Consider the following 19,803-nt stretch of genomic DNA (forward strand, 5'->3'; position numbering starts at 1 on the left):
CTCAGTAATTTTCTTCGGCCTCATTTGGATCAAATAAACATAAACAAATTATGGTTTCAACTTGATGAAAATAATGATATATTTGTTAATTTTTTTAAAAGAAATAAATTTAATTTATAGCAGATTTAAATCCTGCGTTATTTTTGAGACACCCTATAAAATTAGTAGTAGTAATTGTTCATCAGAACACTATTTGTTTTAATTATTTTTAAATAATTTATTTTCAACGTTGAACTCTTACTTACCAAAATACATATTTCATTACCTATTGCATACGCCAAAGTATAACGATTTTCAGTAGGACTTTTATGGCATTTACATGTTATAAACTCGGGACGTTTGACTAGGTCTAGTTGCCCGTAGTTTGACCGATGCAATAACAAAAACCTGTTAGATTATAAAGGTAAATATCTCCAACGATTATATATTATCAAAATATAAAATATAATCTTTATAATATTATTATTCGAATGCATTAAGTTAAGTATTTTGTACATTTGGTGCGAAACCCGTTGAAAACACAAGGAAGTAGCAACTTTTTCCGTTTCTATTAATATTTATTAGTTGTTTTCTTCCAATCCTAATTGATCCGTGAGGTCCAACATATATCCTGCGTCCGGCACGGCTGGCGCACAGCAATACGGGCTTCCCTTCGGGTTCGTTTTCGAACAGTACGGCGCTTCCGAGTTCGTCACGCAGTACACGCCTTTGACCCTATATCGACACGGAAAACAACTCATGTGAAAACGTGACACAAACGTGGCACGTTCGTCGTACCCGTATCCAAAGTATGCACGAAAAAAAGGGATTCGATTATACTTTTTGATTTTACCCACTCGATTATCTCACGCGTAGTTATTGGCATACATTTTACACAGAAATTTCGATTTCATACGATCGAGCAGAGTATCGTCGTACTCGGTAGTACTCGCGACATAGTGACTTCGAAAAATAATCTGAACCGACCGACTTGCAAAAAATTGGGTTGGTAACAATTTATTTAATTTTTTCTTTTTTTTTATGCACATTTAAAATGCAATTTTTTCCTGTCGAATCACAAAGTGCGATAACGGTCGTCCGTCCATTCCCTCGCTTGTTAATTCATCAATAACTTTTACGGACTTATCAACGAGCATTATGAGGTAGTGGTCCGCATGGTCCGTTTGGACAAATGGACGTGGCCGTTTGGGCGTGGGGACAAATGGACGTCAAAAAAAATAAATATATATATATATTTATAAATTATAAAACCATTGATAATATAAGCGTTCATAATATAACTAATTGTATCGTATCATAATATCAAACCTTATCGAATTTTATCGTTTTAGCAATAGGTAAAATATATCAATATGTATATAAATATATATTTATAACTTATTGGTTTTTACAGTTTGTAATGATTATCACACTTTATCGAAACACGGTGATACACGAGACACGTCAATACACATCTATAACCGTGTTAGTCGTGTACAAATTGCATTCAAGTGTACGTGTAAGATGTCATTAATTAATTCAAATCGCGATGGTGAAGTTTTTTTGAATGAATATTTTTGACATCAAAATGTACATATTATAATAAATATAAATAACTTATTTATTTTATTTACTGATTTATATTTTATATTCTTATATTTTTTTATATTTTTTTTTTTTTTTAACGTTCATTTGTCTCTACGTCCAAACGTCCATTTGTCTTAGATCACGCAAGAGGTGATTGGGCCCCCGCAGGTAATGTACGTGGTACGGGACATAAACGGTACAGTTGCCAGGGTTCACTTACTCGTCAGGCGTGTGCTGGCCCAGTACGACGTACGGCGTTTGTCCGAACGAGTTGACCGCCGACGAGCTGCCTTGGTCGCCTTGAAGACATCGCCTCGTGCACGGCTCCGCTCTCCGGGCCGTGCCCTCGTCCAAACTCTCGGCCAAGTAACACACGCTGCGCACGTGACTGCACAGTTCCGTGTCTGCACAACAATACAATCAAATTATCGTAACGGTCACATTTCATCGCGCGCGCGCACTGTTCCGAAATGAAAGTTTTGACGAAATCGAATAATTGCGTTGTGAAACGCACGTTTTTTTTTTTTATTATTATTACTATCGAATGGTATACGGAGGGTAATCGTACGTTCGGCGTCGATAGACGAACAACGAGTAGCGCGGACATCGATTTTATTCACGTTATGATACGTATCGATCGTTGTCGGCGATCATGTGTCGACATGGGTCGATATGTTAACGATTGTGTAGATTTGTTTCGATACTTTTGTCGCGGTGCATTTTCATTTCATTACGAGACTTCGCGCGAGCACCGCAGAACGCATCCCCCCGGCGTTCGACACCCCTCGCGATAGTGGTAAAAAAAATAAAAAATATTTTATTATAATTGTAAACCGTGTTTCGCGGCAAGCGAGACAGTTTTATTGTTATTCCTTGAACGATCGTATGCTCCTTGCACGTAAACAATACTATCTTTGAAAACGTATCGCGCGTGGCTTACTCACCAGAAGCGTTCAGACAGAACGGCTGCGCGCGTCCTCCGTTCACGCAAAAGTCCACGTGCCCCATGCGCTTCAGGTCCCCGTACCTGGCCGTGGCGTGTATGATCTGCACGACGTCCGCGTCGCCGGGATCCAGGCGGCCGGAAGCCCGATTGCGGATTAACGGTTTGGCCGGATCCACGCCTGCGACAAACGTGCAAATTATTGGTTTCAAACACGTAAGGGCTCTGCAAACCCTTCGCGCGCTCGGAACAAAACGTACTTGTAACCGTCCTAACACCTGTTTCCATAACCCGTACCTCTCCCAATGGACGTGCTATTTCCGTAGATCAAAATGATCTCACCAACGTTTTACTTTGAAACGCTGTTAACCTATTTTGTCTCCGAATGTACTCATTCGTCGCGCAAGGCCCGTTCTTTCTCACATTACAAAAAATAATACATCACAATGTCAGTGTTATTCGTAATATTGTTCGACTGTTATAACATGGTTTCCGAAAAATCGAATAAAATCAACGTGTACCTACAGCGACTATTCGTGATTTTAACCGAACACATTTGATCCGAAAAATATTTCGACCCAGCATTTTGCAGCCGACCGATTTCTACAACCAGTGAATCTAAAACTGCCGAAAATTACTCCGGTCGACCGTAAGAACCCTCGTAATATTCCTCATAACAGTGCGATTGAAACACGGCGTTTCCGAAAACAAAAACTGTGCACGTAAGAATAACGCTCGAGTGATGCGATCCAACACGATAATATTATAATTAGCACCTCGTTCGTGGAAATACGGCTTTTGGAAGGTAACACAGTGTGTTGGCTTATTCACGCATAGTTCACGGACGTTGCCCGTTACAAAACCGTTACAATATTTGTAGCACAAACTACTCCTGCCGTTACGAACTACTACACCTTTCCTCCGTGTGAAACAATGAAACAACATTTTGCGGATGGCTTTTAGTGATTTATCGATTGCCATAGTTAAACACGTAATAATACAACTAATATCGCAAAACAACTTTCTCGGCGATTACTTGTATAACACCGACAATCGCACTGGAAAACTTATAACGACTTGTCCCTCGCTTTCCGTTTATTATCATCCCGCTCGTATCTCTCGCGTTACCCGACTACCACCACGATGTATACTCAATAATATAAGTTTAACCATAAATCCGTTAATTTCACGTAACGTTAATAAATTTCTGTCGATAGCAAAATATGTATTGGACTCTTCTCCCCCTCCCCCCATACACTAACTCGAATTCAAAAACTTCATGTTTCCACTGCGGCACCTGTGCAGGTATTCAGTCAAAAAAGAGAAGCCGAAATAAAAGCAACGTTTGTTCACGCTCGCATTAAATAACCATACTCCTATAAATATTTGATAAAATTTGGCTTATTCCCGATTTATTCACAAGTGTCAAGTTCTTGGAACGACTGGACGGACTATAATCCGAAGTAAATAAGGCTCCCAACGTTGTTGATAGGGAAAATAAATGTCATTGTCTTTCAGATGTAGGAACTATACGAAAAGTGTATATGTTTTATTTGAATATTGATTTATTTTTAAATATTGTTTTATTTGAAAAGTATATATATTTTACGTTTATGATGTAAATGGGCTGAGGTAACACATTATGTGATGGTAATATATTTGTACTCGTGTATAAATGTTAGGATGTAAGAAAATCAGGAATAAATCAATGAAATAGACGTATTGAGAATGCATCGAAACAACAATTTTTTAGTAAATTATAAGACGGTCGTCGAATAAAAATTAATTATTAGTTTTTGATCGTAGTTAATGGCAAAACTGAGTTGCGTAAGAATAAACTACATTTTTTTATGGTTGGTCACATCACATTCACCGTACAAAAATCAAAGTAAAATAGCTCATCTTCGCCCACTCAAACAAGTTCTACATTCAAAGTCGAAACTTACACTCCACTGCGAAGTGTCCACACGAGATTAAATCTAAGTAAACTTCTTCTCAAACTAATGTAGACTTACCATAAACGAATTTAGAGATCCGTTAAATAATCCAACGATTACAAATAATCCAAAACAAAATGGTCCGCCTATTCACGACCGCTGTATTTGATGTTGCAAATCAAACTTTATGTTCCGACGTGCAAAGGAAAACAATCTGCTCCAAATAACTATGTTCGAAACTACAAATTTTGAAAAAGTCGTCAAAATATTCTGGTAAAATATTTATCTTTAGGTATTTCCAAAATCCCTCATCCCTCAAGAGATTGAAAAGAAAATGGTGCTACTACCTTCTTCCCACTTGCCCTGGAAATTTAAATAATGTAAATTCCTAAAGAGTGTCGTCAGTGAACGGGTTGTCTTCGGTATGAACACAAATTCTTACGCTTATTACATTTTGTACAGACTGTTGTAATCGAAATAAATAATAAAAAATAAAAATAAACGTTTCGAAGGATTTTTATTGAACGTTCTGTCTTCGCGCCTGTCTGTACCCGTGTTCGTGAAACTAATATTTTATGTTCGAAATCTTATATGAAGAACACACGGGATTCGATTTTTATTCCAATCCGGTGTTCCGAGTTGGCGCGACGCAAGATTTACACGAGACGGGATCGTGCATAGCCAGCGTTAGTGGGAGGCAAAACGGGGCATTTTTCAAGGGCCTCGCGCTTAAAATATTCATTGAAAAATATTTCGTACGGAAATCTCACATAATAAAACGTGAAATGTGTGGATCGCCTAGCGAGTGCGATTTCTAAAGAAATCCGTTAACGTGTAATAAAAAAAACCAATTGACAAAACAACAATATTATATTTAACACGTTATATATGCACCAACGACGATCCATTCGGCCGCACAGTATGGAAACCGGGATATCTAGGAAATGTATTTTATAGCATTTCTTAAACTCAATCAATCATTACCCGATATCGCGTGCTGCTGCCATCCAGTCTGATAACATGTTATCGCCTTTAATTGCGGCCTATAGGTGACTATTGTTATGGGCTAAGTAAGTTTTTACTAACCAGGGCCTCGCAAAGGGTAACGCCGGCACTGCGGGAACGCGAACGGGCGCGGTGCCGACTACTTACCGATGATACGATGCATCCGGAACGGCAGGTAGTTGGCCATCATGCCGCACAGGTGAGCGCCCAGGCTGTGACCGACGCACGTCAGCTGGTCCACGTCCAGGCCGGCGGTGCGCAGGCGCGTGATCGCGGCCGCCATGCACCGGGCCACGGGTTTCAGGTTGTGCACGGCCGCCGCGTAGCACGGGATGGCCGACAGCTTTCCCCAGTCCACCACGAACACGTTGTACTTGCCGTCTTTCAGGTATGCTGCACAACAGACGAGAAAAAGCAGCTGCAGCTCGCGGCGACAATAAACATTTGACGATAGAACAAATGAAGGAATCACCATCGAAAACGGTTTTCGATCAATAGTATACAAATAAATACCTGTACGTTTGCGTGTAGTAAATTTTTTCTCCCGTACCGAACAAGAAACGTGACACGTGACGATGGTTGCAACACACGTTCGTGAACAAACCTTTCTACACGTGGGGTTCAACAAGTATGCCGGGTGCAGCAGGAGATCGCTATGGACTCCGCCGATAGCGAAATGCGCGGCTTGCAAGAATTACCGTCACCGCGAGTGAATTGGATCAGACGTGTGTCACGCAATATTCACACCGACATCAGTGGCGTGCGTAGGGAGGGGGATGATAGGGAATGTATCCCTTACATGGGTTTTTTTTTTTTTTGTCTTAAACGTTTAAAAACGCATTTAAGAAATACGACGAGGTAGTCACGGTTAAATGGATTGGCGTTAGTTAACATACATCAAGACGTTCCAGTATCTATAGAAAAAATATGGTAATTGATGAATTTAATTTAAAAACTACTTTTTTTTGTATAGTAACACACATAACATCCCCCCCCCATACCAAATTTCTAGGCACGCCACTGACCAACACTGTCGGTATTCATTTTATTAACCGATCGCGTTATCCATTTCTGACTCATCAAAATATTTTATAATCTGACCTCCGGTCTTGCAGTTTTGTACGGATCTCGGATCGGTGACCGCTCTAGTGTTTTTCAGTACGACTTGCTCCTATACACCTAACTACTGCAGTGAGCCGCAGGAGCGTATTTTAGAGGGAGGTGACGAAGGGGCCATCGTCCTCCCTTGAATCCGTATTTAAGGAATCGATTATATGTAAGATACACATTTCAAAATTTTTAATGTGGATCATTTTATAATGAAATCAAATTACTTGTGGCTATGAATACCAAATTGGGCTTTTTGACGAGTCCATATTTAATGGAAAATCAAATAAAACACAAGCATAATTTTTAAAATACAGATAGATGTTAAAAAAAAACTACACAGAAATCGATTCCAAATGGATTCAGAATAGGATTAAAAAAAAAAACCACAAATAATAAGGATTCACCAGATTTCAATGTAACCAAAAATTTAACTTGTAAATGTTGAGCCTAAATTAACGAAAAAATTTGAGTCGCCCCCCTCCCCCTAGAAGTGAGGCTAAATATGAGCAGTTGCGATCAAATTCAAAATAAATACGTCTGTTAATAGTTATTTATTTAGTTATTTTTTTATCAATTTATTTTAAGTAAATCAATAACGATTTTTGCATTGCGTTCAAATCAGATGCAGTCGGGTGATGTATAAGACAGTCGGAGCAACCGTGAAAATGATATTCCACGGTAGACGTGAAAACGTTCATCGCCGAATAATAGAGCACTTGATATTTTTCTTATGTATGAGTACGTTTGAGTACGTCGACATTATCGGCATATATCACGGTAAGTGTTTATCTGATTGTAAAAGTCACTAGATCGCTATAACTACGTTTATATTCGCGATCTTGAAAAGTAACAGTCAAACTCAAATATGTATTAGCCTCAGACGTTGAAATCTTTTAACACGATAACCCCTAACCATTCCGGGCCTGTACGCAGGACAACGCGGCTTCGGATTCACAGTTGTAGGAAAATATGCATGGAGACCACGAGACCAACTGTGGTGGTGTAGCCGCTCCTGCACATGCTGTTGCTGACGATGATATTGACAACGTGAAGACGAACAGATGCAGGAGATGCGTACGCGTTGGAAACATGTGCGAGATCTGCGTAAGAATAAAACCGTCATTTCTGTTCGCACGTCGGTGTGTATCGCACCGATTGATTCCCATGCGATATTTTTTTATTCAAATTTTTCGTGCCTCCACCCCGTTCCGTAGACGTAAGCGCCACTCTGCTCCGTTGGCGCGTCCTGCAAATCACGGGATTCTAGGGGTCGTTCGTCGATCACTTGCGGTCGATCGCAAGTGTATTTGTTTTGACGAGATGCCACGCGTAACGGTATTATGTTAATCGTACGAATTCACGTCTTTTACTTCGGGTTTTCCTTCTACAGCTCCACCAAAACTTTGTGGATTTGACCAGGAACGCCACGACTGAAACACGCGGCATTGCGTCGAATCGCAGTTGAGTCTAACCACGAATCGTTTATCCGAAAGGCGTCGAAATAGACGTTTCGACACCGCAGGGAAAAACATGTTATCGACTTCTACCGTTGGTGGACAAAACTCTACCGTGGCTATAACGGTTTTCCAACTGTGTCTGTCAGCATGATAATTATTCTAAAATATACTTTTATTGAAGTATATGATTCATTTGTAAATGTGTTCGACATTTCTTTCAAAAGTATTTGAACGCAATTCATTATGCCGTACGAAACAAATATATATATATATATTATTATTAAAATGTGGATAGTTTTCAAAATTAATCAATCAAGTAAAAATTATAATTAATTTTGGTTTGATTTATTTTTTGCGCGTTTTCGCTAAATCAATATTTTTATCCGCACTCTACATTACGTATTTTGACTTTTCTCAACTGCAATAACGAGTGAATATTTTTCCGCGACTAAACCCAAAAGTGCCAGATATACGGCTACGTGTTATAACACTCGATAATTTTTTTTTTTTTTTAAGTCTCATTTGAAAATCACTTTTCTTATTTTTTCTATCCGAACATTGAAAATATATTGTAGCTCATACATTTATGCATAAGCACAAGTACAGTATTTAGATTTGAATTGCAACATAATGTGCATTCCATGAAAATTCCATAGACAAGACTTATTTTTATCACATTACTTAGTTAACTTTAACCAACCAAACTTATTAATTTTGTATGCTCAATATAACGATGGCTAAAATTAAAACATTTTTTAATACCAATAAATCTTGTTAACATTCGTAAATAACTTAATATAGAAATCCACAACAGTTTTTAATGGTATAACCATTTGTTTGTTTTTTAGATTCACGTTATTTTCAGAGTAATAGTCAACTGTTAGTTTTAAATTAAAACTGTATAGACTGTCATCTAAAAATGAAATTTGATACTGTTTTACAAAGAAAAGACATTTAAAAAATTATTTTCACTTTAATCTATCGTGATATTAGTACTTTAATCAATAACTAATTTTATCTTAGACATATGTCACTATAAAATATTACACCTAATTAATTTGTTTTCATTTATATATATATAAAATAAAACTGTATTTTTTTAAGACTTTACACCGTTTTGCAATCAGTTATATGTAAAATTGGTTGTTAACTATTCATTTATATATCCATGTTATGTTATTATACTACACGAATGCACTAACAAATATCGTCCCTCTCAATATCGTGTTGATTTCTTGTAATCAAGTGCGTTTTGAACTTCACAAGATTCACGCGTATACCTTCTATTTCAACGAAACTCTTTTATGGTTGTAATACGCAGCGGAAAAATAAAAACGAATCAAAGAAATAATCATATTATTATCACTGTCGTCCGCCATGCACCGTTTGATTACGTTTATCGTATTACACGTGCACACGACGGGAGCTTAAGACTAGTGCATAGGCTACGAATACCATTATGGCGGGGATTATTTTACGTACATTCTCGGCTAACGACTGCAATAACATCGTACTGAAAAATAGTAGAGCGGCTTTAGACGTATTTGATAATAAATTAAATTTAAGTTAAACTACTATGCGTGTAATAATTTCACTGGTATCGTTCATTAAAGAGATGATAATAAATATTTCGTTGAAACCGCCGAGTCATATAATTTACCGCCGGAATGATACGGATAATTCATTATACTCGTGTGTGCTCCATAGTGTCTCGCGATTGTTTTACGTTAATATTTTAACTTACATGTTTATAATGATGATAGCGATCTCGTGAAATTATGGAAAAAAATCATAACGATTTACACAACGTTCTGCGTCCAACATAAACGCGCCGTACAGTATATTTAATCGAGTCCATCGAATACATTGTTTACGATATTATACAGAGTCGTAACTAGGGTGAGGCGAGCGAGGCACTTGCCTTGGGCCCCTGAAGCTGGGGGGAGGCGCAAAAATATTAAATAATTAACTTATTTTAAGAAATGTTATTTCTTGTTTTGCTAGAAACCTAATTACAATTTTTCAGATTATTCTGAATCGTGTTATACATATTAAAAGCTGTAAGCATGACAACCATACAACCTGGGGGGTGCATTGCTTCAGTTCTGCCTCAGGATAAAAAATGGCTCGGTACGGCTCTGATATTATATAACCTTTGTAGTGTTTCAACGAGACCAAAAACGATAAAATCGTGACAAAAAGTACATTGTGTTACACGAATTCCGTCTGAGACGTCAATAACTCCAACGATAAAATATAATAAACATGTAGGGATATATTTTCGTTTACCACTCGAAGTGTTATCGAAATAACCATTCATAGAGTAACGGTTTCGGGATTCAAATGGTCGCAAATCAATAGATTTTAAGTCTATATACAATATATATATATATATATATATATATGTGTGTGTGTGTGTATGTGTGTGTGTACTGTACACGCTTACCGTCTCTGAGTACGGAGCCAGGGAAATGGTCTCCTGCCGTTCCACCGTAACCGTGCACGATCAACACCGTGTGCAGCGAATGATCCCAGCCGCTCGAGTGCAGCCATGCCGGTGACGTGAATTCGATTTTTTGCTTCTGAAGCCTCGACCCGTCTCCGGTGTGCCTGTAATGAGATTCGAAGCATGCGGTTAGCCTGCACACGAAAATGCGCGTCGAACAACCTATTAAGAATCTGTCATACTCGTCTACAGAGCCACGTTTAACGGGCGGCAGGTGGAGAGCAAATTTTTGAGGATCAACATGAAATAAAAAATATCGAAAGTCGCAAGGGACAAAAACCGAGGAACATTAAACCATAAATCAAATTCGAAATGAAAATGTTTAATTATGTGGAAAATTGTGTATTTATTATATGTACATAATATAAGTATTCGTAATTGTGAAAAGTATACATTGAATATAAAAGTAGAAAATCTGCCATTTTTGATTGTTTTTGTTTAGTATTAGAAGTACTTTCAATAAAACTTTCTAAACTATTAAGTGTAGAAAAAATGTTGACAGAAACTCCTGACTATTGTTGATCGTATCTTCGAAGTTCATGAATAGAAGTCCGTGAAACTTTTACACCGTTATTGGTCACTAGCTGAATTATAATTTAAATATCACCATTATTACAATGTTGTGTGTACAAGCTCTGTCATTTACTTACATTTTATAATCTGAGCATTTTATATTTAATCTTATCCGTCATATATTCGAATTAGTGAATTCGACATTTGGAAATTCGGTATATCGAAATAACTTAAAGTCCAATACTGAATGATCGGGATTTGAAAAAGAATTCGACATACAGAAATTTTGAGGTACCGAATTTCCATGTACATTAAACTTATCAACCCAACTTATTGAACGAATTACCTGATCTGATAGATATCCAGAGTCGAGGAACTATGGGTCAAGCCATTTCAAGAGGCCATTTAATAGGGATGAAAATGAATTAGAAACGAATACCTTGTAAAAAAAAAAAAAACACAATATACTCATCAAAGTGTATAAGTATATTTATATTACATTTTAGAATTAGTGATACCACCGATAATGACTTATTTACAATTAATAAATATAATCTAATTTTATTAGCGCAACAAACGTACGGAATAAAATATGATTTACTTAACTTTCTACTAAAATGATCTAATTTAAAATATAAATTATAAATTGAAAAATTTTAAATTTTGAATATACATGGCATTCATTTTTCAAGTAACTCCGATGGGCCAACTGTCCAAGAGTCTAAATCAAGATCTAAAGAGAGAAAAAAATTTCCAAGAGGCCAATTTTGTCAAAAAATATTAATTGTGGGTCAGCTGACCCCCTGAACCCCCCCCCCCTAGGTCCACACCTGACACAAATACCGTAATACCGAAGACTCGTAGCAAAAATAATCGCACGACCCCTACCCAAAACAACGGGCCGATGAAGGGTGAACAACATTTGACGACCGGGTGAATCTATTACGGAACTCAATACCGTACAGTATCGAAGTGCTCCGATAGTAGTTGTTTAGTTATCAACGTTTCTAACAGGACGTTTGTTCTATCAATGATGGTATTTCATCACCTGGCCGTCCCTAATTGTGATAGGTCCGACACCTGTCGCGTCGATGACGATAGCTCTTGGGCGGAATGCAGTAAATCGACCGAAGTCGTTGGAAATTTAATAATATTTAATTTTATTTCGTTTGATTCGACTCGTTTTGCGTGGGGACGACAAACGTTCACCGACGTTGTTATGACTAGCCACATGGATGAGTATATCAAAATGCGATGTACAGCGAAAAACGCAATGTTAAATTTTACGGATCCACTTCCGGTATTGGAGGGCTATACCGCCACGCACCGTACCCTACTCAAAACTGCACGCGTTCGGCAAGTATCGTAAATATCGACTGCGTTGTCGTAGACCGTTAAATCGCACGATCCATCCAAATCCAATACACGTTTTACGCGAAAATAATCTTTAAAGTATTCACGCTTTTTTCTCGACCCCCACTCGTCAATGTTTCATCAATGGCAACGTCGTTAACAGCAAACAACAATAAAAACCCGAAACAACGATAAAAACAGTCGAAATAATACGTTACAGCGGATGGAAACGAGTTCTCCCGCGACGCTCCTGGAAACAAGGGCTAAGTAATCGCGCGGTATTTATTCGCGTCCGGCTTATTATTCGGCGGCATCCGAACGAATTAGATTTCGTTTTAGTCGATCGCAGACCATAAACACCGGATCTCCGTGACTGAAGCAATACCAAGGTCTGGGTTTTTCAATCGCTGTATGTCGGGATTAAGTTCAAGCTCGTCGCGGAGTACATCGAATGACACGAAACATTCAAATATTTTTTATGTGCATTATTCCGAAAAATCCAGTTTCCCACAAATACGTAGAAGAAAATGTAAGTAAAATACTTATCGCTGTTTCGTACAGCACGAAATACTCGCCCTTGAGTTAAATCCAAAACTTACTCGGAGATATTGATTTAAATGTAGTTAGTAGACCAGTATCTGACGATCACTCTAACAAAAGTTCTTCTTCTATCAAGCCTACTTTATGTTGTGAGTTCGTTACAAACGGATTTTTACCCACAAATATTCGTCTCATGAATTTTGGTTAAGTGGATTTATCATGCAATAACTGCAAATTCTTTTGGATAGTAATTTTAATAGTATCATATCAATGTTTACTTTGTTAGATTCTAAAATTGACGAAAAAGATTTGAAAATCTCATAGTTCCCTTCTTTAATTTTCCTGATCCGCAACTATATTTTTTTTTTTAAATGCATAAACTTTATAATGCATAGTAAAAATTATTACAATTGTACACTGTAGGCTTAAATTGAAGATTAATTTCACTATAATGGTAAAAATATCAGGTAAGTAACTTTTACGATCTATTCAGTATTGTGCATGATTCATATGTAATTACTTTTCTTTAGGATTAAAAAAAAATTTTATTTTTTTCTCAGCCAATCTAGAGTCTATATATAAATCTAATCTAGATCAATCTAAAGTCAATCTATGATTCTGCCACGGAATAACTACCGATCCTCTGCATGCAATTATTTAACATTTAACAAAAACGCAAGCAACGTTGCAACTGAAAAAACGATGAAATACGAATCATGATGTCCGAAACAAATTGTTGCAATAGTAGCATTACTATTAGGCATGATGGTTAGGAATATCGGTGAGTATATTTTACTATACGGTAATTTTACGGTTTAAAGTGTTAAAAACAATAAATTTAAAATACCGTTTTTACCGAAACATTACGGACCCTTTTTATCGCGAACCGAAAATTCAGAAACACTGGTCTATACGTCGGAGATTTGTAATAAATTAAGTTCTCGGTTCTTCAACAACACTCGCAATACTGGGACATTTTTTCAATCATTTTCGTACACATATCGCAGTGAATTGTTTTACATCCGTTAGAGATTACATACACTATGCGATACTTTTACTAATAATAAGCAAATGTATTAATATGTGTGCGATCGCAAGAATGTAATTGTAGTTTGACAACTTTTGGATTAGTTTTGGATAAAGATGCGTTTACCGCAACCGTCGTACTCGGTTTTTCGCTGCTTCTACATATTATTATACTCTCGCGGATGCGTGTTACGGTCTTTTCAACACCGTCTCGTATCCGCAGATCCTATTTCTCAGGTCCCAGTGTCTAATAGACGACAATGAGTGACAACACACGACCGCCATTTTCTGCGGTCGAAGCTTTGAAATGTGTCATATATAATAAAAACATTGTAACGATTTCTCTCTCTGTCTCTCTTCCCATGGCTCTTTTTCTATTTCTCATATGTTTTTCTGCTGTTTTTGACGTAATATAATATATTGCACCCATTACGGGGTTTTTTTATTGGTTATTTTTTTACGAGTTTTTTTCATAGTAATAATCGTAGTCGACCGTAGCTCGTGTAAACGACGAGATTTTAGGTTTTTGAAATATGCAATGGAGTTGCACAAGAACAACCGTAGTCTAAAACGTTTTTCGAACATCGATAATGCAATTGCGTCTGAATTCTCCGCGTTGTTAACAAGCTTAACGTCAACAAAACATCGAATTTTTTCAGAAGGAAAATAATTAAGGTTTTTTTCTGCGTTCCGTTCGGAATTCATAGTACACGGTTTTGTAAAATGTTTCAACGCGACAAACGTAAATGTATTACCGACTTGAATGTACTCAACACCGTATGTATACCGATGTACACGATACGATGTTTGATCGAAAAGCTTCCAGTGCTAATTTTTTTATACAAACTATCCAACTTAAGTGCGCCGATACGGGAAACTTTCTTTTTCTTTTTTTATCATACGTTGACGACAACGCAAATTATACGATTATAATATTATACGGTATTCGTGCATTATTTTTAATCTATGACCGATAGTTGGCTATTTTTAATTGTTCGCTTCGTAACCTTATACCATAGTCCGTGCACTCTCGTCGAACGATACAATATTAGCGTTCGACTGCAATCGTTAAGAAAACAAACCGATGTGGAAACAATAAATCAATTTCGCAGCCACCCTCTTAAAAACAGATGTTTAATTATTGCCTGTGATATTTTATTCCAAACACGGTATGATAAATTAAGTGGAACAAAATAAATAGGAAACAATCATCGACGTGATATACATAAATTATGCGGCAGGTGCGTATATTGTGTTCTTGTTTTCGTTCCGTACGTACCGTTTGTCTCGGTTAAACGTTAATAATTAAATATTAAACGCGTGCATTCGCGGAGCCGATTTTCGTTTATTAAACTATTTATGGATTTAACCCATGGTCAAACTATCCCCGCGTTTGGTCGAAATCGTATTGACACATTACACAGTGAATTTAAAATCACTCAGCTGACAATGGCCGCGGTCGTACAATATTAATTAAGTGCGTTTTACGCACGACCGTACAGCGTACAATATTTGCGTTCAAACAAGCGATTTCGATCGTGAACACGAATCGTATTTTCATGGATGACCGCAGTAAATTACGTTACACACCGGACTAATACCAAGACACAGGATTACGGGTTCAAAGAACGTTCAAAACCGTAAGTCAAGTCTGTAGAACGGTCGTCGTACCCGTGATCCTACGTTGTCCCCGCTGATCAAGTGGTATTTTCACGATTATCGTAGTTCGTTCGTCGTTTCGATCTGTACGCGAGCGACTATCTCCTCGCCAGCTGCGGGTTTTTTTTTTTTTAATTTCCGGCAAACAATCACCAAACATGAGCCACGTGGACCATGATTTTACTTCCGTTTTCTCGTTGTCGACTGTACGCGTCGGTTGAACACGGTATCCGATCAACTGCACTTAATGTATATGTAACGCACTAGAGTCAAAGGGATCTTAACTCTCGCTATGATAACGTATCGGTTTGTCTAGGAAAAGCAGTAATAACTGATTTCGATCGCTGCGAATACGGACGACGTTTTGCGAAATTAGTCTGTACCAACTTAAATCCCATTGGGCCCGTAGCAGAAATTCGCTAGACTATATCAGATGACGAATTTTTTGTTGCGCAATATCGAAATAGCTTCGCGTGCAGTTGATAAAATCGTTTCTTTTCTTTTTTTTTCTGCTCGTGCACAACTCTTGAGAACATTATTACGTAAAAGGGAAAATGTTTGATAACTTCCCAGTAAATCGCGTTTTAAGTAAAAAAATAAAAATAAAAAAAATGTGGAAAATACAGACGTTTTTGCACGCTCGATCAATGTCGTACGATTTACGTTGCAGCAGTCACAGAACACAAACAGCAAGCACATCGATTATTGATAGAAACACTATTTCAAACTGATTTCATATGACCGTCGTGGGCAAAACAAAAAAAAATTGTCAACTAATTATCACACCGCGCATTGGTCGAATATGATAATATATTACAGTATCATGTACGACATATGCAATCTTAGCGTATAGTAATCATCACTCCAATACAATTGCGCCCGTTTATACAAAAAAAAAAAAAAAAATACCACATCAAAATTACTCTTCATGATGGTGTATTTTTAACAATTTTATACTTTAATTTTAAACAGTATATTGGAAAATTGATAAAAGGACATGAACTTTCATCGATGAAAGTAATCGTGTCGTTTTTTTCGTGTAAAAAGGTAATACTTAATAATATTCTCACAACTTACGAGATCAATGCCACAGCTAAAATGTGATGTGCGATGTTTTTATGTGAAACAGTGTTTTTTCGTTACGGGTTTAAAATTAATAAAAAACCTACATTTTTACGAAGTACATGTAAGTACATGTACATACGAACATGAAATGAAATGCATGTATTTCACGTATTGATAGAATCAGTTTGTTATTATCCCGAGGAAATTTTGAATTGTCTGCAAAGTTGTAACGAAACCGTTTCCCTTTGTTCAGACGTTTTCACGTCCGGCGGAAATAACAATAAAATGCAATCCGACAAAACAAAACTAGTCTTATAGAAATATACTGCACTAGTGGTATAATAATATAAAGCAATGACTAGAAACTTGATGGAATTACGCGTTGTTTGTAAATTCGTTGCCTTTAACGAGTAATCCACTCTCATCACGTTCAACTATTAAAATAATAACGAAACGGGTCTACGATATGAAGTACGTTACTACAATATAACAGCATGGGGTAGGATTATTATTTTTAAATAAACACGTAGTAAATCGTATTTTTTTTTTAAAAAAATTTAAACTTTTAACTTTTAATTTCAATTTTTGTTTTTATTTGTTGTATTTATTGTACACCATGATATATTTAGAATTAAAGGTTTTAGTTCGTCGACTACAACACTGCATTCGTATTACAATATGACCTAACCTAACCTCAGCTAATTAGAGTAAAAGGTAGTTTTTTAAAAAGAGTAATAAAAAAAAAAAAAAAAATCACATTTATAACAATAATGTCATTAATACCGTGAATTTCAACGCGATCGTGAACGTCATCGACAATGTTTCGAAAAGATCTTTCTCTGAAGAAAAAATCGCAATCTCGGACAAAGTAAAGTCTCTTTCTCCACATATATAACAACAGAAAATCACTGAAAAGTTATGCGTCCCGAGATTATATTATTCATTTTTATTTTGTACATTTATTAATCTATTTATTTAATTTTACATTTTTTTTCCCCAATATTATGGCTAACGTGTGAAAAATAAAAACAAATTCAATGGGAAAATGGGTTTGGTCCCGACACATGTTTTTATTAAAAAGAATCCACTGTATTTAACAGAAAAATAGCCATCATCAGTTTCTGATATCGTATAACTTTTTAAACATAAAAAAAAGAAAACTATTCGTTTTGTATACTACGTTTGATCAAATATTCTTCGAAGCATAGTATAGCATGACAGCATGAACTCAGTTTGGCTCCAGAACTCATATCGTGTTATCAAGTATGTTAAGATATGCGTGTAAGAAATTTTAGATTAAAAAACTGATGCTCCGGCGAAATATCTCAAAAATCTTACCGATATTTCTATACGGCCAAGGCTCATGCTTTAAAGATCAAATTCTTGGTGAAGCCACAGTTATTTCGTCTCTATACACTCATTCATATTTCACTGCAGTGGCGAAGCTAAGGGTGTGCGAGCTATGTGGTGGCATAGGACCTCGCGCTTCCTGGGGCACTGCAGTTAATAAAAAGTCGAGCGAAAATCTGCAATTAATTTACAATTTACTATGAAAAATCGGAACCCGGAGTAAAATTTACAAGTATAAACTCGAATACCGTTTATCATTGTCAAATACTTCAAATTAAATTTTACCACGAAGTAGTCGTAATCTTAGACATGCTAGATAACGATTAAACATTACACCGATATCGCGTAATGAATTGTTTACAAAAAAAAAAAAATAATAATTAACATAATTGTATAACCATAAGATCATTCGCTTCACTCAGAATTTAAAATATTTTTATAATGAATTTGTTTTCTTGAGAACACTTAGTCATAATTTTCTAAATAATTCTTAAACCAAACATTTTTTGTTAATAAGAAAATAAAGAAAATGGTAATTTTTATTTGTATTATAAGGTAAAATGCTTTTGTTACATTTTTTTGAGCGTTTGATTGAAAACTTCAGTCAGAAAAAAAGTAGAAGTTTTTTTTTAAAAGCATATGTAACCATAACTAATGTAATTACAGATTCACCCCTGTTACACAGATACCCTGTGCTAATATTATATTTTATTCATAATCTATTTAACTTTTTGTTTTATATATAGATTGTTCAAACATCCCAACAGATATTTTATTTAAATTAATCAATTATATACATGAAAAAACAAACCACTCTTTGAATAAAAAAAAAAAAAAAATTGTTATGTATTATAGGTTCTATATGCAATCTACAGTCGTTAAACAGCGGTAATGATGAAAATAAGCCCTAAAAAGCATTAAAAATACATAATTTTACACCTAATTAAAAAAAAATGAATACCCCCAATACAATAGTAGGGGCCTCGAAAATCACGTGCCACACAGGGCCTCGTAGTGGCTAGAACCGCCACCGCTCCACTGCAATAAAAATTCGAAAACGAACCTTTTTACTTTTAGCATAAATAGTTCTATAGAACACTCATTGTAAAATACGTACAGCGTCTTGCTACATAAAAACAACGACATCATCATAGGCGTGCGCAGACTTTATTCGCAGGTTATGCAATAAGAAATATAGGGCCCCTCACAAATAAATTTTCTAATCTTCCCTTAATTTATTTGCATTTTCTTTTAACGCATATAAGATTCAAGTCACAATCTAAGTTTTTGCATATATACTACGTAGCTTCTTTACTTCCCTTAGAATCTAAAATCACACATAATTTTACAGTAGAATATTAAACAATGCACTGTAGAAATAAGTAGTTTGAAATTTGATTTATATTTATTAAAAAAAAATTTATTATTTATTTAAGATCAGGTATGTACTATATTGAATGCTTTTGAATAATTTTAACATATTTATAATGTTGTTATTTTATGGAGAGTACTTAAAGTCTTCTTTTTATCGGCACACATGCTTTGAATTCATCTAGATGAGGTATTATCATGGAGATCTTGGACATATATTTTAGCAGTTTTTATAATATTTTTATCGTCATACATATTTAAATTGGCCGGAATAAGTCCTTCAAGAGGCATAACATCAATAAGCCTTTGATTAAAACGAGCATCCATTGATTCTATTAAATAGTCAAGATACATTATACATATAAACACGGCCCATGGGGGGGGGGGGGGGCTATAGCCCCC

The 19,803-nt window shown here is 36.1% G+C and overlaps 1 protein-coding gene across 1 annotated transcript in view; it reads right to left on the reverse strand.

Moving 5' to 3' along the window:
* Positions 1-395: 395 nt before the first annotated feature.
* LOC112684682 (phospholipase A1-like) overlaps positions 396-19,803 on the reverse strand; it is a 34,709-nt gene continuing 15,301 nt past the window's right edge. The window contains exons 3-7 of the mRNA XM_025556318.1: positions 10,465-10,628; positions 5,599-5,844; positions 2,511-2,690; positions 1,787-1,970; positions 396-714 (exon numbers count right to left, since the gene is read on the reverse strand). Coding sequence (XP_025412103.1) covers positions 561-714; positions 1,787-1,970; positions 2,511-2,690; positions 5,599-5,844; positions 10,465-10,628 — 928 coding nt within the window. The 3' untranslated portion in view covers positions 396-560. The remainder of the gene's footprint in view (positions 715-1,786; positions 1,971-2,510; positions 2,691-5,598; positions 5,845-10,464; positions 10,629-19,803) is intronic.

The sequence above is a fragment of the Sipha flava genome, unplaced genomic scaffold (genome assembly GCF_003268045.1).
Source record: "Sipha flava isolate LNK unplaced genomic scaffold, YSA_version1 255_pilon_pilon, whole genome shotgun sequence".
NCBI lineage: Eukaryota > Metazoa > Arthropoda > Insecta > Hemiptera > Aphididae > Sipha > Sipha flava.